Raw genomic sequence first — 26,903 nt, 5'->3', positions numbered from 1 at the left:
TGAATTTTTATTTATTTAAATTTTTTATTTAAACTTTATTTAACTAGGCAAGTCAGAACAAATTCTTATTTACAATGACAGCCTACCCCGGCCAAACCCGGACAATGCTGGGCCAATTGTGCAATGTAAAAAAAACGGTTGCTGGTCGGAGGGTCAACTAACAAATATAGATCGGAGGGCCGTCAAACAAAATAGACCAATGAAGCGTGGGTAAACTGCACGAGTATCTACAACTCTCTGAGGGCTGGATATGGCGCACCTATGGGCAGGTGCGTCAGCCGCGTCGTTACACGTGCATGCATATGTCTGCATGTGTATGAGCGTGTATACTGTGTTAAAAATATGACAAACACACACACACACACACAGACACACACTTACACATACACTACACATGCACGCAGCACTCGCTTGCACAGGGCCAGCTCTAGCCTTTTGGGTGCCCTAAGCAAGATTTCCAAAACATTTCAGTGGCCACCTCTTGACGGTGGAGAGAAAAATTACATTTTTAATGTTAATTTCCTGCAATTCTACACATTTTGCCATGGGGCGTAGAGAAAAAGTTTTCTACATTTCTACACATTTTGCCATGGACGGAGAGAAAAGTTTGCAATTTCATAACACATTTCCTGCAATTTTACTCATTTTGCAATGGGCATAGAGAAGAAATGTGCAGCTTTACAGCACATTTCCTGTAATTAACCCATTATGCCATTGGGTGGAGAGAAATGTTTCCAGTTTTAAAGCAAATGTTCTGCAAATCGATACATGTTGTAACGACTTAGGCAATGTTAATATGATATCGGAGTGAGAATGACTAACCCTCTGGAGGTTTGCCCCTTAGACAAACTACACTGTTAAAATGAAGTGCTTCGAAACACTAAAACTAGTGTCAACTGAGTTGCCACCACCTTAAAGGAGAGAGAACCTTAACTTTGCTGGAGTTTTGAAACACGTGGGTGTGAGGGTATTGGGACAGATTTAAAGGGACATTTCAAAATGTTCACCTCATTCATCATCTCCAGCACCACCCCAACATCAACATATGTGAAAATGGTGTGTTTGTATGTTTTGTAGTAAAACAGATAGAGGAAGATAAGTGTTTCCAATGACATCATCAACCAATTAATAGACAATTAGGAGGCAATTAGTAGGCAATGCCTACTCATATTGGTTAAAATCACACGATGCATACTGATGATGTCTTGGAAACACTTATCTTCCTCTATCTTTTTTACTACAAAACATACAAACACAATTTTCACATATGTTGATGTTTGGGTGGTGCTGGAGATGATGAATATGACATTGACATTTTTTACAATTTCTCTTTAAGGTGTACTGAAACATGACATGGTATGTTGTAACGCCACTTAATCAAGAGTTGTGCATCACCTTGCCAGAGACTTGGAGCAATAACCCAGAAAAGGTTGAAAACACTATTAGTCTTGTCTAGTGCAGAATTAGATCCCTTCTCTTTTGGTGTTATTTACACTCTCTAAAGCTCCCAAACACGATGATGGTGTTATGAGTCCTGTATAGTGCAGAATTAGAACCCTTCTTCTGGAATTTCCAAATACTGTAATTACTAATTAACTCCTCATTGGTAATTCCAATAGGTCCAATGCTCAGTATAATGCTCAAACAAAGAACAAGAGAAAATATTGTTTTGTGAAAATACTATTTCATAAATTTGTCCAGGATAATAATTATTGAGTACAAAATTACTTTTTCAAGACATGTTTTGAAGCTTGAAATGCTTTCTCTTTTCTTTGCAACTGATCAAATGACAACAAAACATTAACAGGTCTTTCACATTTTCTATATCTACAAATTAAGACAGTTCGAAGATCTGTAAGGTATTTATTATATTAGTAGTCTTCCAAATTAATGGAAATATGGCATTATATTTCACATTCATGGAAAAACAATACAATGACTGCCAATGTTAGCAAACTTCAACAAAATTTCACTTCACGGCTCAACGCAATCCACCAGTCATCCATCATGCGAATGCATCTGACCTGAGTCTTTATATTCAGATGATGGTACATGGCATGCTAAGTTGTTCAGATGGAATCACAGTACAGTTGATATGATTGACAGTAGAGTTGACATTAGTCTGTGATTCTCGTCTTGATTGGTTAAGGACTGGCCAGCCAGTGGGTAACATTGTATATATGTTTTTTTTCTGTAGGGCGACAGAGAAATAGTAAATAATAATAATAATGATATTACATGAATACATAATTAGGTTATCAAATCCTATAATATGAATAAATTGCAATATGAATATACAATTATTAAACATCGGTAGAAAGCAAAATGCATATGTGATTAAGCTATGCAAATATAACAACAGATAACAATATGGGTAACACCTTACTTGACACCCAGTGTCATAACACGTTATGACATGGTCAGAACCATGCTATAATATGTCATAACAGATGACATAACTTGTCATAACCTGTCATATGGTCATTACACTGTCATGACCCATATATTTACACCTGTTGTGACATATATTGAGTTATTATATGGCTGGTTATGACATTTATTGAAATTAGTTTTTTCACTGCCAGTCATGTTTTTTTAATCATGTTTTAAATAACATGTAGAAAATACACTTTATGACACTGTCATGAAGCATTATGACCATCCTTTGTCACTTTACTTAGACTAAGAAAATACACTTTATGACACAGTCAAGAAGCATTTTGACCATCCTGTGTTACTTTACTTGGACTAAGAAAATACATTTGATTCTAGGACCAAGATTATAACGAAACACTACAGCCAAAATGCCTCTGCGATGTAAAACCTGTTTGCAATCTTGTACCCATAGATTGCAAGATCGAATCCCCGAGCTGACAAGGTAAACATCTGTCGTTCTGCCCCTGAACAAGGCAGTTAACCCACTGTTCCTAGGCTGTCATTGAAAATAAGAATTTGTTTTTAACTGACTTGCCAAGTTAAATAAAGGTAATATATATATATATATATATATATATATATTACCTTTATATATATTTGGAGGGTGTACAACAGTAAACAAATGTTAGCATTCATGTGTGACACTTTACATGACAACCTAATAAGGAATTGCATAAGCGTTCATTACAACATATGGTAGAAGAACATGTGTGAGTTACGTCAAAAGTGTTGGTAAACTATATGATCAATTGTAATAGCTAGCCTACAAAACACAATCAGCCATGACAGCATCACATAGGGACTTAGAGAAGGTTTTATTTTTTTAACAAGGCAAGTAAGTTAATAACAAATTCTTATTTACAATGACAGCCTAGGAACAGTGGGTTATCTGCCTTGTTCAGGGGCAGAATGACAGATTTGTACCTTGTCAGCTCGGGGATTCGATCTAGAAACCTTTCGGTTACTGGTCCAACGCTCTAACCACTAGGCTACCTGCCGCCCCATGAAGGTGAAGAAGACACGGTTGTTGCACTCGCATGACCAATCATAATGCCTCCAAAAGGCAACCTTGAGGATGACATAACAGGTGACATTGCACTACATAGGGACTCACAGGGGGGGGAAGAAAAGGTGGTCGTTGCACTCCTCCTCGGAGCAGGAGCAGATGGAGAACTGGGAGCCCATGTCATTCCTCTCCCTCATCTCACACTTGCTATTGTTATAGTCCTCCAACACCAGACCATGCAGCTTATGGGCTGGGTTGTGGCATCTCGTGTCTATGGTGACATTGTCGTCTTTCTTCCTCCTGGAAACAAGACAACAGGAGCAGTTAGTTCCACTTCGATTCATTTTTAGTAAACAGAGAGAACATTTAAGCTAGTGATAAATACAGTAATAAAAGGGAAACTATGGTAATGATTTGATACAGAGGTCAGGTTAGGTTGTACAGAATGTATCACCCAGTTACAAAATACCACCGTACATGTGCAGTGAATAAATCTGAAGGTGCACAAATGGACCTACAAATGGGATACTCAGGTCTCCTGCTGGGTGGTGTGGAGCTTATGTAGTGAAACCCTTTTAAGAGGTGTTGCTGTGAACATGGCATTAGGAGTTCAGCTGACTTCAGCTCTGAATGCTATAAATGTAATGAGATAATGTGGCATTGCCTTCAGCTTCGAAACAGGAGGCCAAATCTAGTTCTCCACTTTCTTTAGTGGGATTAGTGGGTGGGGCACTTTTGGGTTTAGCTACTTAGCTAAACCTTGTTCACGGCAAATGTCGAATTTAAATGACAAATCACCAAGCAAGATTATTCATTTCTGCTCTGTCACACACTACCATGGTCATAGTGTATCACTGTACCCACTACCCAGCATGCTCTCTAAGGTGAAGTTTAAAGGTCATTCCAACTCCCAATGAGAGATGTTGAGGGGTGCTGTAGTCACTCACCAAATGCTGACACACACGTCCTCTGGATGGGGGCAGATGGATGTGATGCTACAGTCGGTCATACAGCTCCCTGTGCCCGTACAGCTGGTAGACTCAACTTCACAGAACTTACACAGACGCTTCAGCTTCAGCATAGTCATTGATGAGGCCACTGAGGTGGACACACAAAGAGATAGGGGGAAAGACATTACATTGATCATTTATAAAGAGATATCGTTACTTAAAGCAGTCAATAGTTTGTCCATTTAGGTTACTCATGTGTCATCAAATATGTTCACTCTTCACTGCAGCTCTTTACTTCACTATTACAAATTAGTACAGGAAACGTTGAGGGTCTAAAACATAAGATAAAATCTTTGACCGAGATTCAATTTGATCGCACTCGAATACAGCTTTTAAAGGCAATGTTACCGTGTTCGCGGAGATTGCATTCGAGGTAAACGCTGCAGATGTTAGCTCAAATGGAAATTACCTTTAAATGTTTTGGATTGAACCCCGGTCATTATTTCCTTTCTTAAATGGGCCTAAACTGTATTGACCCAGAGAAGATAACTTTTCTCGACTTAAGAAGCTGACATTTCCCTCCAATTACACAGACAAACAAAAGGCTGCAAACATCAGAAAGGCGAACTTTCTCATCTTATATATTACATATTAATATGAACCTTTCCTTCACTGGAAGAATATGGCCTGTTGAACATCAGTGAATACAGTGAAACATTAACCTCACATCTCAGTCCAGACTACGTAAAGGAATGTATCATTATTGTGAGACTTGACAATTTTACTTTGAAAAGAATATGTGAAACAGACAAAAGGAATGTTCCCTTCGGGACCATGTATTGTCGTAGAAAATGACATAATTATTCATGCTATCCCGTGGTTTACTGTTTAAAGAATTGTCTCTTGTTATACGCTAGTGTTTTTTGTAACCTGATACAAACTGGTCTTTGTGGGACTTAGTCATAAGACTGGGCATATAGCTAAGGTCCGTTTGGGTGCGATCGCAGCATGTGACATCCCATAGGTTTACTTTCTACCGAAAGTCACATGTATGGAAACTTGCAGAATGGAGCACATCATAGAGTTTACTGTTTTGAATGCAGTTAGAAGGTTGAGCCCTCAGGCTATCTTAAATATGCACAGACAACTAATTGCCTTTTACATACTGTCTGCTGACTGCCACGTATAAGAAAATGATGTATTTTTCTATAAAAGCAGAGACCTGACTATGTTCGTGAAGGTTTCAACTCTGAACCATTCTTGATGAAGGTTGGTTGCTTCATTTTCAAAAATCTTTACAAATTGTAGTTTGAAAGAATCTGCAGTCTCTCTATTCCTATAGAATTGCTACCACAATTTGGTGACGAGGATGGGATTGCTAACTCTGCTTGCTCCTGAGGAGACCGATGTTAAACTGTGTGCGCAGAAGTTGCATTAGACGTGGTTTAATGAGTGGATACTCAGTTCCGAACAGACAAAATAAATTACGGGTGAGACTGATTTTCTTTTAAACATCATAGAAAATCCTGTTCTAAGAAGATTATGTCTTTGTTGTATCAAAAACACCCCTAGTTAGAAACATTATTGTAGTAGAGTTATTTCTGAATAAGGGAAGTCTTAGAAGTAATTCCACGTCAACTATCCTGTTGAAGCAGTGTAACCCTGTAGGAGCAGGGGACATCTCCAATTGGGATCTTTCCAGAAATATCCTGGTTAGAGACAGGGGTAGTGTTTCTCTGTTGAAGCAGAGAAGCGGCCATGGGATGATATGACATGACTATGAGTTACGTGATTCCAGGGCACAATCCTGAGATAGACAAACATAAATATTCCTGCAGGTTTGATATATATATATGTATATATATAAAACATTGTACAAGAAAATGAATTGTACTGGTAAACAGTTGGTTATGATTGGGAAGCCAGATATAAATGTAAACCCTACACGGAAATTTGCATTGGAGGAACTGCCATGTGGGTACAACATTTAAAATGACATAGAGTAATTCAAAAATATTTTGATGGAGAAGAAATGACTCTTTTCAAATTATAAGAAAGGAAGACGTTCCTAACCAAATACTGTTTATTTTGTGTGTGTTTTTTTGTTTCTTGAGTGTGTGTATTGACAAGAGATTTCTATTATGGACGATGGACCCTATCAGCCCGACTGGCTGCACTGTGTGATTGAATAAAGGAACACATATTCTCCAGTAGTAAATTGGCAGACGTTCCAGTATTGGTTCTAATACAAGATATCAAACCCTTTACCAATTAAAAGGCACAAATACCATAACTACTCTGTCACGGTTGTCGTAAGGAGAGGACCAAAATGCAGTAGGGAAGTGTATACTCATCTTCTTTATTACGGACAAAGAAGGAAAAACCAACATAAACACGTATACAAAAAACACAAACGAACTAGACAGTCTTGTCAGGCACACACGGCAAAACAAGAAACAATCTCCCACAAACACTAAACCAAACACATACCCATATATAGGACTCTCAATCAGAGGCAACTGTCACGGTTGTCGTCGGTTAATGGAGGACCAAAATGCCGCAGGTATGTGTATGCTCATCTTGACTTTTAATAAATTCCAAAATGAACACCAAAATAACAAAAAGAGAACGAACGATCAACAAACAGTTTGGCAAGGCACAAGGCTAAACACAGAACAATCTCCCACAAACACACAGACAAACACACCCAACTAATATAGGACTTCCAATCAAAGGCAACACCACACAGCTGCCTTCAATTGGAAGTCCACCCCAATTAACTCAACGTAGAAACAGACTACCTAGACTAAACATAGAATGCATGAATCTCAAACAGTGCCCAAAAAACCCCGGAATACTAAATCAAATGCCCTTACTACAAAAACACCACCCTGAACCACATAAAACAAATACCCTCTGCCACGTCATGACCAAACTACAATAACAATTAACCCTTATACTGGCCAGGACGTGACAGTACCCCCCCCCCTAAAGGTGCTAACCCCGGAAGCACCTCAAAAATAACAAAAACCCCAAACAACAACACAAAATCCCCCTAACTAAAGGGAGGGAAGGGAGGGTGACTGCCGTCAACGACGGCACTGTGCTACACCCCCCCTCCCCAACCCACCTATATCTGGAGGTGGCTCTGGTTCTGGCAGTTCCGGGCAGACGACCCACCCCGGCAGCTCCGGGTAGACGGGCCACTCGGGCTGGGCCGGAAGACAGTCGGGCCACTCTGTCAGACCCGGAAGACAGTCGGGCCACTCGGGCTGGGCCGGAAGACAGTCGGGCCACTCTGGCAGACCCGGAAGACAGTCGGGCCACTCTGGCAGACCCGGAAGACAGTCGGGCCGCTCTGGCATCTCCGGGCAGTCTGGCCGCTCTGGCATCTCCGGGCAGTCTGGCCGCTCTGGCGACTCCGGGCAGTCGGGCAGCTCTGGCGACTCCGGGCAGTCGGGCAGCTCTGGCGACTCCGGGCAGTCGGGCAGCTCTGGCGACTCCGGGCAGTCGGGCAGCTCTGGCGACTCTTGACTGACGGGCAGCTCTGGCGACTCTTGACTGACGGGCAGCTCTGGCGACTCTTGACTGACGGGCAGCTCTGGCGACTCTTGACTGACGGGCAGCTCTGGCGACGTCGGACTGGGATGACGCACTTGAAGCCTGGTGCGTGGTGCTGGTACTGGACGTACCAGACTGGGAACACGCACCTCCAGGCTAGTGTGGGGAGCGGGAACAGGACGAGTCGGACTGGGCTGACGCACTTCCGGGTCCGCACGAGAGACAGGAACTGGAAACACCGGGCTATGGAGGCGCACAGGCGGTCTTGATCTTACCTCCTGCACAACCCGTCCTGGCTGGATGGAACTAGTAGCCCTGTACGAGCGGGGTGCTTGTACAGGGCGGACTGGGCTGTGCAGGGGCCTGATGGTAGCCGTGCGTAGAGCGGGAGTTGGGTAGCCTGGTCCTCGGAGGCGTACCGGCGACCAGATGCGCTGCGCAGGCATCCTCCTACCAGGCTGGATGCCCGCTCTAGCACGGCACCTGCGAGGGGCTGGAATAACGCGCACCGGACTGTGCGTGCGTATGGGTGAGATAGTGCGCTCTTCAGCGAAACATGGCGCCCTCCACCTCATACGCTCCTCCATATAACCACGGGTAGCTGGCTTCCGGCTCTTCCTAGGCCTAGCCAAACTACCCGTGTGCCCCCCCCCAAAAAATTATTGGGGGTGCCTCTCGTGCTTCTCCCTCAGCGCGTCCAAGGCCTCGTACCTCCTCCTCTCTGCCTTGGCTGCCTCAATTTCCTCCCGTGGGCGACGGTACTCCCCAGCCTGGTGCCAAGGTCCGCCCCGTCCAGAACTTCCTCCCAGGTCCATCTCTCCCGCCAGTCTAACTCAAAATCCCTTTTCCTCTGCTGCTTGGTCCTGGTTTGGTGGGAGATTCTGTCACGGTTGTCGTCGGTTAAGGAGGACCAAAATGCCGCAGGTATGTGTATGCTCATCTTGACTTTTAATAAATTCCAAAATGAACACCAAAATAACAAAAAGAGAACGAACGATCAACAAACAGTCTGGCAAGGCACAAGGCTAAACACAGAACAATCTCCCACAAACACACAGACAAACACACCCAACTAATATAGGACTTCCAATCAAAGGCAACACCACACAGCTGCCTTCAATTGGAAGTCCACCCCAATTAACTCAACGTAGAAACAGACTACCTAGACTAAACATAGAATGCATGAATCTCAAACAGTGCCCAAAAAACCCCGGAATACTAAATCAAATGCCCTTACTACAAGAACACCACCCTGAACCACATAAAACAAATACCCTCTGCCACGTCCTGACCAAACTACAATAACAATTAACCCTTATACTGGCCAGGACGTGACAGCAACTAGAAAACACCTGCCTCCAATTGAGAGTCCAACACCAATTAACTAGACATAGATATACAACTGACCAGAAAGAACATAGAAATACTAACACAGAACATAACCCCAAAACCCGGAACTAACTAACCAAACACCCTACTAAATAAATCACCACCCCGAACCACATAAACAAAATACCCTCTGCCACGTCCTGACCAAACTACAATTACAAATAATCCCTAATACTGGTCATGACGTGACATACTCTCTGGGGAAGTGGGGATCACAACCTTGGAAAATTGTTAAATTGGCATATATTAGAGCCATTAGTGAGTAAATCTAAACACTCTCACCACCGTCAGGAAGAGGTAAACTATAGCAAATCCATAGATGCACTAAAAGAAGCGCAAGTGGATTCTACCAATTCGGCTCAAATATGAAAAAATCCAATCATGGATAAATTTGGCAGCGTTTCTCTATACAAATTCATTGCTTTAACTAATTATGACAATTTGCTAGTTACGCTATCCGTTTGAACCGCATAGCATATCATTATAGCAGTACTTACTTGTAATATATGTTAGCTAGCTACCTAACGTAAGTTGGCTACTAATACATCGAACTTGCCTGTATATTAACTATATGTAATCTAACTACCCAATGTCTATTGACTTGATTATTCACGTCATTCTTAGCTTAGCTAAATGGTATAGTCGTTGTGCATTCTCATCAGACATTGTTAATTCGGGTGCTTCGTAAATTCGCTTTGGCTACCCGATTTACTACTCTTGCCCAGAAACGAGAATATGCATTAGTAGATTTGGATAGAAAACACTCTGAAGTTTTTAAAACTGTTTGAATGCTGTCTGTGAGTATAACAGAACTCATATGGCAGGAAAAAACCTGAGAAAAATTCAACCAGGAAGTGAAGGATCTGAGAAATGTAGTTCTTCTTTCTAGTCCCTTTCGAAACTACTGTATCTGTGCTGTTACGTTGCACTTTCTAAGGCTTCCATTGGCTGTCTAAAGCCTTCAGAAAGTGGATTGAGCCTTCTCCTGTCTCTGGACAGAGTATAGGAGCTCAGTTACTGAGTGGTCTGCCTGAGGACAAAGAGATTGGATATATGCGTTCCCGCGAGCACGCAGTTTTTTTTTTTCCTCCTTGAATGAATACACTATTGTCCAGTTGGAATATTATCGCAATTTTACATTAAAAATACCATAAAAATTGATTTTAAACAGCGTTTGACATGCTTCTAAGTACGGTAATGGAACATTTTGACTTTTTTGTGTCTCGAATTGCGCTCGCGCATTACCCTTTGGATATTGACCTGAACGCACGAACAAAACGAAGTTATTTGGACATAACTGGATTATTTCGAACAAAAACAACATTTCTTGTGGAAGTAGCAGTCCTGGGAGTGCATTCTGATGAAGATCAGCAAAGGTAATACAATATTTCTAATACTAATTCTGAGTTTAGGTTGACCCGAACTTGGCGGGTGTCTGAATAGCTCGCCGTGATGGCGAGCTATGTACTCAGAATATTGAAAAATGTGCTTTCGCCAAAAAGCTATTTTTAAATCTGACACAGCGATTGCATAACGGAGTTCTGTATCGATAATTCTTTAAATAATTGTATGTATTTTGTCAACGTTTATGATGAGTATTTTTGTAAATTCACCGGAGGTTTTTGGTGGGAATACATTTTCTGAACATCACGAGCCAATGTAAAAAGCTGTTTTTGGATATAAATATGAACTTGATTGAACAAAACATACATTGTATTGTATAACATAATTTGTATTGTATAACATAATTTGAACAATAAATTGTATTGTATAACATAATGTCCTAGGAGTGTCATCTGATGAAGATCATCAAAGGTTAGTGCTTCATTTAGCTGTGTTTTGGGTTTTATTGACATATATGCTTGCTTGGAAAATGGCTGTGTGGTTATTTTGGTCTATGAACTCTCCTAACATAATCTAATGTTTTGCTTTCGCTGTAAAGCAGATTTTTACCTTGTCAGCTTGGGGATACGATCTAGAAACCTTTCGGTTACTGGTCCAACACTCTAACCACTAGGCTACCTGCCGCCCCATGAAGGTGAAGAAGACACGGTTGTTGCACTCGCATGACCAATCATAATGCCTACAAAAGGCAACCTTGAGGATGACATAACAGGTGACATTGCACTACATAGCAGGTGACATAGCACTACATAGGGACTCACAGGGGGGGAAGAAAAGGTGGTCGTTGCACTCCTCCTCGGAGCAGGAGCAGATGAAGAACTGGGAGCCCATGTCATTCCTCTCCCTCATCTCACACTTGCTGTTGTTATAGTCCTCCAACACCAGACCATGCAGCTTATGGGCTGGGTTGTGGCATCTCGTGTCTATGGTGACATTGTCGTCTTTCTTCCTCCTGGAAACAAGACAACAGGTGCAGTTAGTTCCACTTCGATTCATTTTAAGTAAACAGAGAGAACATTTAAGCTAGTGATAAATACAGTAATAAAAGGGAAACTATGGTAATGATTTGATACAGAGGTCAGGTTAGGTTGTACAGAATGTATCACCCAGTTACAAAATACCACCGTACACGTGCAGTGAATAAATCTGAAGGTGCACAAATGGACCTACAAATGGGATACTCAGGTATCCTGCTGGGTGGTGTGGAGCTTATGTAGTGAAACCCTTTTAAGAGGTGTTGCTGTGAACATGGCATTAGGAGCTCAGCTGACTTCAGCTCTGAATGCTATAAATGTAATGAGATAATGTGGCATTGCCTTCAGCTTCGAAACAGGAGGCCAAATCTAGTTCTCCACTTTCTTTAGTGGGATTAGTGGGTGGGGCACTTTTGGGTTTAGCTACTTAGCTAAACCTTGTTCACGGCAAATGTCGAATTTAAATGACAAATCACCAAGCAAGATTATTCATTTCTGCTCTGTCACACACTACCATGGTCATAGTGTATCACTGTACCCACTACCCAGCATGCTCTCTAAGGTGAAGTTTAAAGGTCATTCCAACTCCCAATGAGAGATGTTGAGGGGTGCTGTAGTCACTCACCAAATGCTGACACACACGTCCTCTGGATGGGGGCAGATGGATGTGATGCTACAGTTGGTCATACAGCTCCCTGTGCCCGTACAGCTGGTAGACTCAACTTCACAGAACTTACACAGACGCTTCAGCTTCAGCATAGTCATTGATGAGGCCACTGAGGTGGACACACAAAGAGATAGGGGGAAAGACATTACATTGATCGTTTATAAAGAGATATCGTTACTTAAAGCAGTCAATAGTTTGTCCATTTAGGTTACTCATGTGTCATCAAATATGTTCACTCTTCACTGCAGCTCTTTACTTCACTATTACAAATTAGTACAGGAAACGTTGAGGGTCATAAGATAAAATCTTTGACCGAGATTCAATTTGATCGCACTCGAATACAGCTTTTAAAGGCAATGTTACCGTGTTCGCGGAGATCGCATTCGAGGTAAACGCTGCAGATGTTAGCTCAAATGGAAATTACCTTTAAATGTTTTGGATTGAACCCCGGTCATTATTTCCTTTCTTAAATGGGCCTAAACTGTATTGACCCAGAGAAGATAACTTTTCTCGACTTAAGAAGCTGACATTTCCCTCCAATTACACAGACAAACAAAAGGCTGCAAACATCAGAAAGGCGAACGTTCCCAACTAATATATTACATATTAATATGAACCTTTCCTTCACTGGAAGAATATGGCCTGTTGAACATCAGTGAATACAGTGAAACATTAACCTCACATCTCAGTCTAGACTACGTGAAGGAATGTATCATTATTGTGAGACTTGACAATTTCACTTTGAAAAGAATATGTGAAACAGATAAAAGGAATGTTCCCTTCGGGACCATGTATTGTTGTGGAAAATTACATAATTAGTCCCGCTATCCCGTATTTTACTGTTTAACTTCTATGGGCTAGGTGGGACGCTACCGTCCATTAGATTATGTTAGGAGAGTACATAGACAAAAATAATCACACAGCCATCTTCAAAGCAAGGACATGTGTCAATAAAACCCAAAACACAGCTAAATGAAGCACTAACCTTTGACGATCTTCATCAGATGACACTCCTAGGACATTATGTTACACAATACATGTATGTTTTGTTCGATAAAGTTCATATTTATATCCAACAACAGCATTTTACATTGGCGCGTGATGTTCAGAAAATGTATTCCCACCAAAACTTCCGGTGAATGTGCAGATCAATTTACAAAAATACTCATCATAAACGTTGACAAAATATATAACAATTATTTTAAGAATTATAGATAGACTACCCCTGGATGCAACCGCTGTGTATAACAATCGGTAATCTGCCTTTTTGGACGCCGATTATGGCCGATTACAATGCAATCCACGAGGGAAGTCTATGATTTGATATTTGATAGAGCAATCTGACTGAGCGGTGGTAGGGAGCAGCAGGCTCGTAAGCATTCATTCAAACAGCACGTTACTGCGTTTTGCCAGCAGCTCTTAGAAATGCTTGAAGCACAGCGCTGTTTATGACTTCAAGCCTATTAAATCCCGAGATTAGAATGGCAATACTAAAGTGCCTATAAGAACATCCAATATTCAAAGGTACAGTTGAAGTCGGAAGTTTACATACACCCTAGCCAAGTACATTTAAACTCAGTTTTTCACAATTCCTGACATTTAATCCTAGCAAAATCCTAGCAGAATGTGAAATGTCAGAATAATAGTAGAGAGAATGATTTATTTCAGCTTTTATTCATTCATCACAATCCCAGTTGGTCAGAAGTTTACATAAACTCAATTAGTATCTGGTAGCATTGCCTTTACATTTTTTAACTTGGGTCAAACGTTTCGGGTAGCCTTCCACAAGCTTTCCACAATATGTTGGGTGAATTTTGGCCTATTCCTCCTGACAGAGCTGGTGTTACTGAATCAGGTTTGTTGGCCTCCTTGCTCGCACACGCTTTTTCAGTTCTGCCCACAAATTTTCTATGGGATTGAGGTCAGGGCTTTGTGATGGCCACTCCAATACCTTGACGTTGTTGTACTTAAGCCATTTTGCCACAACTTTGGAAGTATGCTTGGGGTCATTGTCCATTTAGAAGACCCACTTGTGACCGAACTTTGACTTCTTGACCGATGTCTTGAGATGTTGCTTCAATATATCCACATCATTTTCTTCCTCATGATGCCATCTATTTTGTGAAGTGCACCAGTCCCTCCTGCAGCAAAGCACACCCACAACATGATGCTGCCACCCCAATGCTTCACGGTTGGGATGGGGTTCTTCGGCTTGCAAGCCTCCCCTTTTTTCCTAAAAACATAATCATGGTCATTATGGCCAAACAGTTCTATTTTTGTTTTGTCAAACCAGAGGACATTTCTCCAAAAAGTCTTTGTCCCCACGTGAAGTTGCAAACCGTAGCCTGGCTTTTTTTATGGCGGAGAAATGGCTGCTTTCTTTCTAAGCGGCCTTTAAGGTGAATCCACCAATTTGTAAGTCGCTCTGGATAAGAGCGTCTGCTAAATGACTTAAATGTAAATGTAAATGTATGTCGATATAGGACTCGTTTTACTGTGGATATAGATACATTTGTACCTGTCTCCTCCAGCATCTTCACAAGTTCCTTCTGGGATTAATTTGCACTTTTCACACCAAAGTACGTTCATCTCTAGGAGACAGAACCCATGTCCTTCCTGAGCGGAATGACTGCTGCGTGGTTCCATGGTGTTTATACTTGTGTACTATTTTTTGTACAGATGAATGTGGTACCTTCAGTTGTTTGGAAATTGCTCCCAAGGATGAACCAGACTTGTGGAGGTCTGCAATTTTTTTTCTGAGGTCTTGGCTGATTTATTTTGATTTTCCGATGATGTCAAGCAAAGAGGCACTGAGTTTGAAGGTAGGCCTTGAAATACATCCACAGGTACACCTCCAATTGACTCAAATGATGTCAATTAGCCTATCAGAAGCTTCTAAAGCAATGACATCATCTTCTGGAATGTTCCAAGCTGTTTAAAGGCACAGTCAACTTAATATATGTAAACTTCTGACCCACTGGAATTGTGATACAGTGAATTATAAGTGAAATAATCTGTCTGTAAACAATTGTTGGAAAAACTACTTGTGTCATGCACAAAGTAGATGTCCTAACCGACTTAGTTTGTTAAGTGGTTGAAAAATGAGTTTTAATGACTCCAACCTAAGTATGTAAACTCCTGACTTCAACTGTATATGAAATACAAATGGTAAAGGGAGAAATAGTCGTTGCATCATAATTCCTATAATAACTACAACCTAAAACTTCTTAACTGGGAATATTGAAGAACTGGGAATATTGAACCACCAGCTTTCATATGTTCTCATGTTCTGAGCAAGGAATTTAAACGTTAGCTTTTTTACATGGCACATTTTGTACTTGTACTTTCTTCTCCAGAACTGTGTTTTTGCATTATTTAAACCAAATTGAACATGTTTCATGATTTATTTATTTGAGACTAAATAGATTTTATTTATGGATTACATTAAGTTAAAATAAAAATGTTCATTGTTCATTCAGTATTATTGTAATTGTCATTATAAAAAAAATATATATAAAAATCGGCCGATTAATCGGTAGCGGCTTTTTTTTGGCCCTCCAATAATCGGTATTGGCATCGGCATTGGAAAATCATAATCGGCCGGGCCTCTACTCAGGACTACCTGGCCTGAAAAAAAAGACAAATAGTAGAAAAGTTAAAAAATGAATAGTAAAATAATAACACAAGGAATAAATACACAATGGGTAACAATAATTTGGCTATATACACAGGATACCAGTACCGAGGTAATGTGCAGGGACACGAGGTAATTGAGGTAAATATGTACATATAGGTATGGATAAAGTGACAGATAGATACTAAACAGTAACAGAAGCGTATGTTGGCTAGCACTAAATAAACTTCAGTTTGTGCTAAACATGGCTGCTAGAATCTTGACTAGAACCAAAACAAATCCCGGAGGACCTGAGCCCTAGGATCATGCCTCAGGACTACCTGGCCTGATGACTCCTTGTTGTCCCCAGTCCACCTCGTTGTGCTGCTGCTCCAGTTTCAACTGTTCTGCCTGCCCTGACCTGTTCACCGGACGTGCTACCTTGTCCCAGACCTGCTGTTTTCAACTCTCTGGAGACAGCAGGTGCGGTAGAGATACTCTGAATGATCGGCTATGAAAAGCCAACTGACATTTACTCCTGAGGTGCTGACCTGTTGCACCCTCTACAACCACTGTGATTATTAATATCTGACCCTGCTGGTCATCTATGAACATTTGAGCATCTTGGCCATGTTCTGTTGTAATCTCCACCCGGCACAGCCAGAAGAGGTCTGGCCACCCCCCCATAGCCTGGTTCCTCTCTAGTTTTCTTCCTAGGTTCTGGCCTTTCTAGGGAGTTTTTCCTAGCCACCGTGCTTCTACACTGTTTGGGGTTTTAGGCTTGGTTTCTGTACAGCACTTTGTGAAATCAGCTGATGTAAGAAGGGCTTATTAAATACCTTTGATTGATTGATTGATTGATTGATTGATTGATTGATTGATTGATTGATTGATTGATTGATTGATTGATTGATTGATTGATTGATTGATTGAAGGTAACAAAGGAAATGACAAGTTAATTGGAAAGTATGAATTTCTAATTTGAATTGTTTGGTACTGATTAAGATTTAGCAAAGTGAAAACTAAGGAAATGTTTATTTCTTCTCCCTTTTAAATGTTTCCCGAGGTTGTTGCCTTGGGAGAGCAGTTATTTAAATTCTACATTTTTATAAAAATATAAAGGTATCAGATCTGGCCGAAGAGGGAGCTCCCAAATAAGTAAGGCCTGGCTATTGGTTTGTTTGTTTTGCCCTACGTATTACCAGCACACACACACGCACACACACACACACACACACACACACACACACACACACACACACACACACACACACACACACACACACACACACACACACACACACACACACACACACACACACACACACACACCGTTTATGAATATTTGTTAGTGGTGTTAATACCGTGTTTGATTTATTGTGTGGGGTCTTTTTTAATTTGGTTGTAAACCAGGTAAGCGGAATGATTGAAGTATTTGAAATGTTTTAAATAGTTTTTTAAGAACAGGGAAAGAAAAGAGAAAGAAAATACTTAATAAGGCTGACTGACCTATAACCTCTGTTCTGGCTTCCTGGTGAGGCCTGATCACATTGGGTGAGATTTAAATGGGTTATGTAAACACTAATAATTAGGAAGAAATGTATATTTTAGCAATAGTCCTATGTGTGATTCAGACCACAAGAAGGAGAGAGCGAGAGAGCACTGTCCCTGAATGAGGGACACCTGTCTCTAGTCTATTTTACCATTACCTTATGGGATACAATTATTTCTTTATGGAGTTATGAAGAGTTGTAATTCTAATTTGATTTGTTATTATATTGTTTATTTTTTATTTAACAGGCAGTGTTTTTGTTTTTAATTACCGGTCCCCTGGGGCCCTTGGTAAATATGCTAATGTAACAGTGTAGGTTCCGTCCCTCTCTTCGCCCAAACCGGGCTCGAACCAGGGACCCTTGCACACATCAACAACTGACACCCCACGAAGCATCGTTACCCATCGCGCCACAAAAGCCGCGGCCCTTGCAATGCAAGGGGCAACCCTACTTCAAGTCTCAGAGCGAGTGACGTCACTGATTGAAATGCTATTAGCGCGCACCACCGCTAACTAACTAGTCATTTCACATCGGTTACACTAATGTGTTTCTTCACATGTCTGGCTATAAAAGGAAGAAACATTTTTCCTACCTCGAGTTTAATATGAAGAAGTGTATTGATGTTGTTGTGTTGTTTGTTTGTTGTTGTCTTGCTTCCATAACAAATCTCATCAGATTGGGTGTGCTGTACGGTCGGGATGTCTGCCTAAGGATTGGCCTTGTAACTTTGTAGTGAGATCGCCAAGATGATAGGGCAAATTTTTTGGGAAATGGTTTAAACAGTGTATTCTTATTCTCTTTGACATTTGTTTTAGAAATCTGACAATTGCGTTCAGTATGGTCCTGCACCACTCCTACCGAGTGCAACATGAGTCCACGTGGAGTGAGCATGGAGAGAGATCCCGTCAAACTTCTTTCATGCTGCTGGTGTACTGGTAGGAAAATGGACAAGACATAATGGACTGTAAAGGACAGTGGCGGCTCAGGTGAGAGACATTATCAAGGGCCATCCACTTTGAACATGTGCCATTAGAAGGACGAACTGAAACAGTGTCTGAAGAAAAAGATGAAGACACGCCAGGAGGAGGAGTGCCCAACAACCATGCATGTAGTTGTTTATTTGGGGTATCAGGTTGATTGTGGAGGTCTGCACACTGCAAAATGTATAGTATATATAGTAAGAATGCATTGAGATACCGATCTGTCGTTAACATGCCACTCACGACAGTGTAAGACAGGGATAAACGGGGGCTGTAATGAGAAAAGTTAATATTGGTAATAAATTGTACGAACTGTCTATATATAATTACATTATATTGTGTTGTGTTGGTGTGTGTGTGTGTGTGTGTGTGTGTGTGTGTGTGTGTGTGTTTGAGTGAAAGATTCAATGTGAAGCATTGAAGACTGTCATTGATGGCAGGGGTTTTGTTTTACCATGTTATCAGAATTGTAACGTTAAAGCTCATCAATACATATGGCTTTCTGGATGATACAGTACAATTGACTTGAGCATGTTTTATTATGTTTATAACTATGTATGTGTTTGAGACAGAATGTCTGCATAAGAGTGTGCCAAATGATAAGTGACCATTGCTGTACATTTATACTCCGGGGTGAGGGTAACTTTACTATTGTAGTGGAACATCTGTAAAAGCATAGCGGTGATCACACCATAGAACATCAACCAGACAACGATTGGAATCGATTTGGATTGGTTCAGTAATTATTGCATGTTATGGGAGCTACAATATATCATTGGTTGATTTATGGCTTAAATTTTTTTTTTTTTACAGTAACGCTTATTATAACTTGTGTTAAAAAATTGTGCAGCAAAGCCGTTATTTTTGCCTTGCCATTACTGACCACTGAACGAGACGCCTCAGAACCCTATTTACCTGTTTTATTTCCTATGTCTGATTACATGTCACCATTTTTATTATTATATATATATTTTTTTTACCTTTATTTAACTAGCCTCCTTGGGCGGAAATGACATACACTTTGAGAGGAGTTTTTCTGATGATATAATTACTCCTAACACTTCAATAGACAACATATCCTGTACCTACTTCCTCTTTACAGAAACACCATGCTACACACTCAAATGCTTTTCCGATGTGAGTTCCTCTTGGAAATACTAGTGCTTATTTGAATTACTGAACATAGACATTATGCTCATACATTCCATCCCCGCTTTAGTAAAAAATGAGGATTTGGGTGTAAATGTATCACAGTTCCTGAATTCCTGATATTGAACAACAATGACTGCATCATTTGCGTACATTAAATACTACTATGCATACAAATTCGCAATAACACCAGCCAATATATTTGTGAGATGTAGCTCAAATGAGCTAAACATCTTGCCTTCCACCGAAATGTATAGTTTTATGGCTGGATTATGTTTGACAACATGCTACAAAAACCTGAATGACAATTTAGAAGTTGTAATTTGGGGAACCAGAAACATGTGTCAATGTTCGTTACAAAAACCTCATAAATGTTTCAATAATTACTTCATTACCTCGACAACACTAACAAACCACCAACATTCATAGGTTACTATAAATAAACATATAACTCACTTTTCTGTTCTAACAGAATACTACCAAACATTATCGTTCCACACCAGAAAGCGGAAAAACGAAGTTGCTCCATTTAGAAACGGACTATAAAGTAGTCTTCTTTTACTGAAGCCTTGATAATAGGAAATATCCAGACTTTAATTCGAGACGTTCTTCGGGTTTTCTTCGGTCTGCCTGTTGCTCTCATGCGTCTCTCAAACAGCCTCCGGTTAGAAAAGTAAATAGTGCAGGCAGAACTTGCCGTATATGAGTCAGACAGTATGTATGCACTTTTCATGAAACAGGAAATCTTCAGAAAGGGCAGGACAATTTTTTTCTTCTTCTCTAGGCTACTTCTGAACTTCTGGGCATGGGGCTCACTGGTCTTGAAACATGTTATTATGGCCACAAAACTTATAGCAAGGCAAAACTTGAAATGACACGCTCCAAAATAGATGGCAATGATTTCAAAAGAAGTTAGGATAAGTATACATCCAAACAAAACATATGAACTTAACACCTCTCTACTTACAATTCTGCAACATTCTTGAAGTTTTTACACACTTCACTGTGCCATTTACCATAACACACAAATGATTGATCAAATGATTGATGTCAGCAAATGTATGACAACATTACATAACTTCTTTACTTGCTTTACTAGCACTTTTTCACATGGACCCCTGATACATTGTCCCCCTCCTGCATATCTCTCTTCCTGAGGAAAGCTATTATTCATCAGAGGGGGGGCAGTAGAGGTGGTGAGTGGCCTGGGTGAGTGCTCCTTGATGTTCCTCTGTGTTGGTTTGATGGGTGGCGCTCAGGGGTTAAGTTCACTGTTAACACCCATAAATTAATGGTTTATTGCTGGGCTTCGCCAGCATATGTTTTCGCTTGGAATACTCAAGCCATGATGTCAGGCTTCAGACTTGACCTTGTGAACTCTCTACAGATGTCGTCTCTACCTCTCTACACAATAAGGTATTGCTGCCTTTCATTGCAGTGCAATAAAAGTCACATAATATACTCATAGTTATTTTTCTGTGTTTATCCCGTTGAGGAGATTTCCTGTATAAAATATGATTTGTTTATAGTGTGCAAACTTTTACGTTTTATGGTGAGTGTGTGTTTTTGTCTGTGTGCGTGTGTGCACATGGGTTATACGTGCGCACATACCGTGTTAAAAATGTGACAAACACTCATACACAGGTTTACACATCATTTTACATTTTAGTCATTTAGCAAACGCTCTTATCCAGAGCAACTTACAGTAGTGAATGCATACATTTCATCGATTTTTTTTTTTCTGTACTGGCCCCCTGTGGGAATCGAACCCACAACCCTGGCATTGCAAACACCATGCTCTACCAACAGAGCCACACAGGACCACGATAAAAAAAAACTATAATACAGTACACATGCACGCAGTACTCGCTTGCACAGGGCCGGCTCTAGCCTTTTGGGTGCCCAAAGCAAGATTCGCAAAACATTTTAGTGGCCACTTCTTGATGGTGGAAAGAAAAATGTACGTTTTAATGTTAATTTCCTGCAATTAAATCAGGCATAGAGAAAATGTTGTAGTTTTAAAGCAAGTTTTCTACTTTTCTATACATTTTGTAATGACTTAGGCAATGTTAATATGATATCTGAGTGAGAATGACTAACCCCCTGGAGGTTTGCCCCTTAGACAAACTACACTGTTAAAATGAAATGCTTCGAAACACTAAAACTAGTGACAACTGAGCTGCCACCACCTTAAAGGAGAGAGAACCTTAACTTTGCTGGAACTTTGAAACACGTGGGTGTGAGGGTATTGGGACAGATTTAAAGGGACATTTCAACATTTTCACCCCATTCTTCATCTCCAACATCACCCCAACGCCAACATATGTGACCCGATTCAGGAAACTAGGTGTATGTCGCAAGTCACGACTTCACAGAAGAGACGTTTGAAAGTTACAATTTTTTTTATCCAAATATTTCTTTTTCCAGAAATGCCTTCTCAATCATGTCAACTTTCATGTGCCTTAATAACAAACTTGTATGCCATCTGTAAATACAAATGCATTTGTTAAATTATGAGCCTTGTTGATTAAGCCACAGAAAACGTCAGCAACCTTCCACTAGCCATGATTGGCTGAGATAATGAGTGGACTGGACATATAGAAGGCTTCTGTCTTTTTGAGCTGGTCAGTCTGTGTTGGTAATCCTGTGGAACGCGGATTTTTTTAATGTATTGTGTAGTGGAGCTGCATAAGTGTTGCTCTCCACTTTCTTGAGGATCAAGTTTTGAAATCAGTGGAATTAGAGTATGATAGCAAAAGAAATTGAGAAAACATCTGTCTCAGGATTACATCTTCAAACTAAGGGCAAGCGTGGCATGGCATTCATGACAGGGAGACGCATCCATCATGCATGATGTATACAGGTAAGATAGTCTAGCGTTAGCTAGCTACATTTTCAAATATTGTGCGTTTCTAATTTTGACAGAAAGTGGTTTCATTTCAAGCTAATGTGTAGCCAGCTAGCTAATGTTAGCTGGCTGGCTTCCTAGCTGACGTTATTATTCATGTCCCAGAGCCATTTGCTTTTCTAGTTAAAGCCCAATGTTAACTAGCTAACATTGAACCTGGTTGGTTAGCTCCCAGCATATTCATGCAGGGTAGTAACGACATCATTTTCCACTGTGTTCATTGTTGTTTAACTAGCTAAGGTTAGCTGGCTGGCTCATTAGCTAACGTTACGTGACATGTGTGATCTTACACTTACCTAGCTAGGTTCATTGTTTACCTAGCTAGCTAGCTACATGTCTTAAGCTAAAGTGTACTGTTAGCTACCTAGCTAATGTTAGTTGGCTGGCTCCCTAGCTGACGTTATTATCCGTATCCCAGAGCCATTTGCTTATCTAGTTAGAGCCTAATGTTAGCTAGCTAACATTGAACCTGGTTGGTTAGCTCCAGCACTGTGGCGTTGTTGGCACTGTGTTCATTGTTGTTTAATCTGCTAAGGTTAGCTGGCTGGCTCATTAGCTAACGTTACGTGACGTGTGTACAACACCCATTGAATATGGCCGGTGTCAGTAAATGTCTGCAAAAAAGCAAAATGAAATTGTTGGCAGCAGAACAGCAGAACTGTTTTCATGTTATCCAGAGGTAAACAAATCATCAGCCAGACCATCAAGTGTTCGTTCTGAACGCTCCGAGAGCGAAACAAGATGAGTGGGGCTAAAGCTTAAGAGGGTGTGAACGATGCTGAATGGGTATAGACAAAGAAGAGCTCTTCACTAGATACCTGTCATAAGCTTCGTCTTCTGAGGAGTAAGAAATATCGGACCAATACGCAGCGTGGTAAGTGTCCATACTTATACTTTTATTTTTATAAACGTGAACACTAAACAAGAAAACGAACGACAGTCCTGTAAGGCTACACAGCTATACAAAGAAACAACCACCCACAAACACAAGAGAAAATAAACCCACTTAAATATGGCCTCCAATTAGAAGCAACGACAAGCAGCTGCTTCTAATTGGAGGTCGTTCCCAAAATGAACATAGAAATAGACAAACTAGTAAACCCACATAGAAATAGAAAACATAGAACATAAACCAAAACCCCCGAAACACACAAAACAAACACACCCCTGCCACGTCCTGACCAACTACAATAACAAAATGACCCCTTTACTGGTCAGGACGTGACAATACCAAAACATTCAAATTCCATTTTCTCAAAAGTGCGTTTACGAGTTTATCAAATTTCGAAGCAGAATTACTTTCCCATTGTTCCTCAGCTGCTAGTGTATGATATACCATTTTGTAGCTCTGAGTCTCTACTTTTATCCAATGTAAAAAACATAATTTCAAATTTTGCTACATAAGACCGAATCCAGGTGGTGAGTCACATATGTGAAAATGGCATGTTTCTATGTTTTGTAGTGAAAAATATAGAGGAAGATAAGTGTTTCCAATGACATCATCAACCAATTAATAGACAATTTGGAGGCAATTAGTAGGCAATGCCTACTCATATTGGTTAAAATCACACGATGCATACTGATGATGTCTTGGAAACACTTATGGTGTTTTGAGTCCTGCATAGTGCAGAATTAGATCCCTTCTCTTTTGGTGTTGTTTACACTCTCTAAAGCTCCCAAACACGATGATGGTGTTATGAGTCCTGTATAGTGCAGAATTATATCCCTTCTCTTTTGGTGTTATTTACACTCTCCAAAGCTCCCAAACACGATGATGGTGTTTCGAGTCTTGTCTAGTGCAGAATTAGATCCCTTCTCTTTTGGTGTTGTTTACACTCTCTAAAGCTCCCAAACACGATGATGGTGTTATGAGTCCTGTATAGTGCAGAATTAGATCCCTTCTTCTGGAGTTTCCAAATACTGTAAATACTAATTAACTCCTCATTGGTAATTCCAAAAGGTAATTCTAAATTGGTCATTCTAATTACTGTTTTCCACAATTGTTTACTCACTAAAATGTGAGGCACAAGGAGGCACAATGACACAAGCCTGTAACTCATTTAGCAGGACCAAACCCCAAATCTGCAATACTACTGGCACATGTTTTGCTTTACTCTCAGTTTGCAATTCTATAACAAACATTTGGCAAAACACAACACACAATTCTCCACCTTTGGCGCAACATTCACAACAAAAATATATTGTGCAAAAATTAAAAGCAACACAGTTCAACAAGCTAAGCTCAATTACTTATTGATCACTTTCACTCTTCACATGGGCAAACAATAATTGCGTAAATGTTCACTTTGCAATCAGACCTTGGTATGGATAAAAATGCCAAAGGTGAGTACTCCTGTGTTTCGAGAACAATGGAAGCAAACTTGGCAGAGCGAGAGGTAGATGTGGAGTGGGGGTACAGGTGGAGGTATAGGTAGAGGTGGAGGTAGAGGTGAAGGTGGAGGTCGGGGCACAGGTGGAGGTGGAGTGGGGGTAGAGATGGAAGTGAGGTGGGGGTACAGGTGGAGGTGGAGGTGGCAGTACAGGTGGAGGTGGAGGTAGAGGTGGAGGTAGAGGTCGGGGCACAGGTGGAGGTAGAGGTGGAGGTAGTGGTGGAGGTGGGGGTACAGGTGGAGGTGGAGGTAGAGGTGGAGGTGGGGGTACAGGTGGAGGTGGGGGTACAGGTGGAAGTGGAGGTGGAGGTAGAGGTGGAGGTAGAGGTCAGGGCGCAGGTGGAGGTAGAGGTCAGGGCACAGGTGGAGGTAGAGGTGGAGGTGGAGTTGGGGGTAGAGATGGAGGTGAGGTGGGGATACAGGTGAAGGTTGAGGTGGCAGTACAGGTGGAGGTAGAGGTGGAGGAAGAGGTCGAGACACAGGTGGAGGTGGAGGTAGAGGTGAAGGTGGAGGTAGAGGTGGGGGTACAGGTGGAGGTAGAGGTGGAGGTGGGGGTAGAGATGGAGGTGAGGTGGGGGTACAGGTGGAGGTGGAGGTGGAGGCAGAGGTCGGGGCACATGTGGAGGTGGATGTAGAGGTAGAGGTAGAGGTAGAGGTGGAGGAAGATCAAGAATAAGGAGAGTGAATTCGGGTGACTGTGGTGGACCATGTGGTCAACCATGGTCTGACCTTGAGAGAGGCTGAGCAGAGAGTGCAGCCCAATCTGAGCCGCTTCACCCTACCGTCCATCAGCCGGACATTCCAAAATGAGAATAGGTATATACTGCAGACATTGGGCCTCTCTACTACTTTTACAACTTGAGAGTAGAACAATGTAAAGCACTGTAAAAACAATAGATTCCAATACATACTGTGTGGAGAAATAAAGTAAATGTTTCATGTATTACTGTACGTATGAAATTGGGAGATATACTACTTTGTAACATGTTTATCTTGCATACTGTACTACTGTACTGTTTACTGTACTGTGTCATGACTTTCCCTCCTGGGTGAAAATCAAAAAGAGCACCCCCCCTCTCCCACCAGAGAGGAAGTGGGGGAAGTGGGTCGGTCTTATGACTTTAACTTTTTTGGGATAAGGGGCAGTATTCAGAAATTCAGATGAATACGTGCCCAAATTAAACGGCCTGCTTCTCGGGCCCAGAAGGTAGGATATGCATATTATTAGTAGATTTGGATAGAAAACACTCTGTTTCTAAAACTGTTTGAATGATGTCTGTGAGTATAACAGAACTCATATGGCAGGCAAAAACCTGAGACAAAATCCAACCAGGAAGTGACTTGTAGTTTTTCTATCTCTATCGAAACTACAGTGTCTGTGTGGTCATTTTACACTTCCTAAGGCTTCCATTGGCTGTCAACAGCCTTTAGAAACTTGTTTCATGCGTCCACTGTTACTGGGCAGAGAATAGGAGCTCAGACAATCAGTGGACTGCCTGGGAGCAGTGAGTTGTTTACTGCGCGGGCACGTTGGCACACCGCTCCTTCTTTTTCCTCTGTAATGAATACGCTATTGTCCAGTTGGAATATTATCGGCGTTTTATGTTAAAAAGACCCTAAGGATTGATTGTAAACATCGTTTGACATGTTTCTACGAACGGTAATGGAACTATTTGACTTTTTGTCTCTGGTTTTACACGCGCGTTATGCCTTTGGATTAGTGATCTGAACGTGTGATCAAAAGGAGGTATTTGGACATAAATATGGAGTATTTCGAACAAAAAGAACATTTCTTGTGGAAGTGGGAGTCCTGGGAGTGTATTCTGACGAAGATCAGCAAAGGTAAGGGAAGATTTATAATACTAATTCTGAGTTTAGTTGATTCATTGTTGAGTTAATTCGGGAAGTGGTAACTCATTAAAC

At 41.0% G+C, this 26,903-nt stretch overlaps 1 protein-coding gene across 3 annotated transcripts; it reads right to left on the bottom strand.

Moving 5' to 3' along the window:
• Window positions 1-1,846: 1,846 nt before the first annotated feature.
• Window positions 1,847-20,451, bottom strand: LOC106597825 (uncharacterized). Of its 3 annotated transcripts, none has more exons than XM_045694620.1 (6): window positions 20,139-20,451; window positions 12,346-12,496; window positions 11,508-11,698; window positions 4,390-4,540; window positions 3,551-3,742; window positions 1,847-2,191 (listed from the first exon to the last, which is right to left on the bottom strand). In XM_045694620.1, exons 1-6 carry the CDS (start codon window positions 20,209-20,211, stop codon window positions 2,080-2,082), a joined length of 870 nt encoding a protein of 289 aa, XP_045550576.1. In that variant the 5' UTR covers window positions 20,212-20,451; the 3' UTR covers window positions 1,847-2,079. The 3 variants fall into 3 exon arrangements, with proteins under 3 accessions (XP_045550576.1, XP_045550577.1, XP_045550578.1); XM_045694621.1 differs by lacking the exon at window positions 20,139-20,451 and adding an exon at window positions 12,812-12,983; XM_045694622.1 differs by having other exon boundaries at window positions 1,847-3,742; window positions 20,139-20,448.
• Window positions 20,452-26,903: the final 6,452 nt, after the last annotated feature.

The sequence above is a fragment of the Salmo salar genome, chromosome ssa14, assembly GCF_905237065.1.
Source record: "Salmo salar chromosome ssa14, Ssal_v3.1, whole genome shotgun sequence".
Taxonomy (NCBI): Eukaryota; Metazoa; Chordata; class Actinopteri; order Salmoniformes; family Salmonidae; genus Salmo; species Salmo salar.
This window is presented reverse-complemented; position numbering and strand designations above follow the sequence as displayed.

Bases quoted from the DNA above. Each gene is read 5' to 3' on its own strand.
- LOC106597825 (XM_045694620.1), bottom strand. From the start codon at position 20,211: ATGGAGCAACTTCGTTTTTCCGCTTTCTGGTGTGGAACGATAATGTTT. The intron at 11,699-12,345 runs GTGAGTGACTAC...TCTTGTTTCCAG, and splicing joins GACGTGTGTGTCAGCATTTG to GAGGAAGAAAGACGACAATG. The intron at 4,541-11,507 runs GTGAGTCCCTAT...TGTCCACCTCAG, and splicing joins CCACCTTTTCTTCCCCCCCT to TGGCCTCATCAATGACTATG.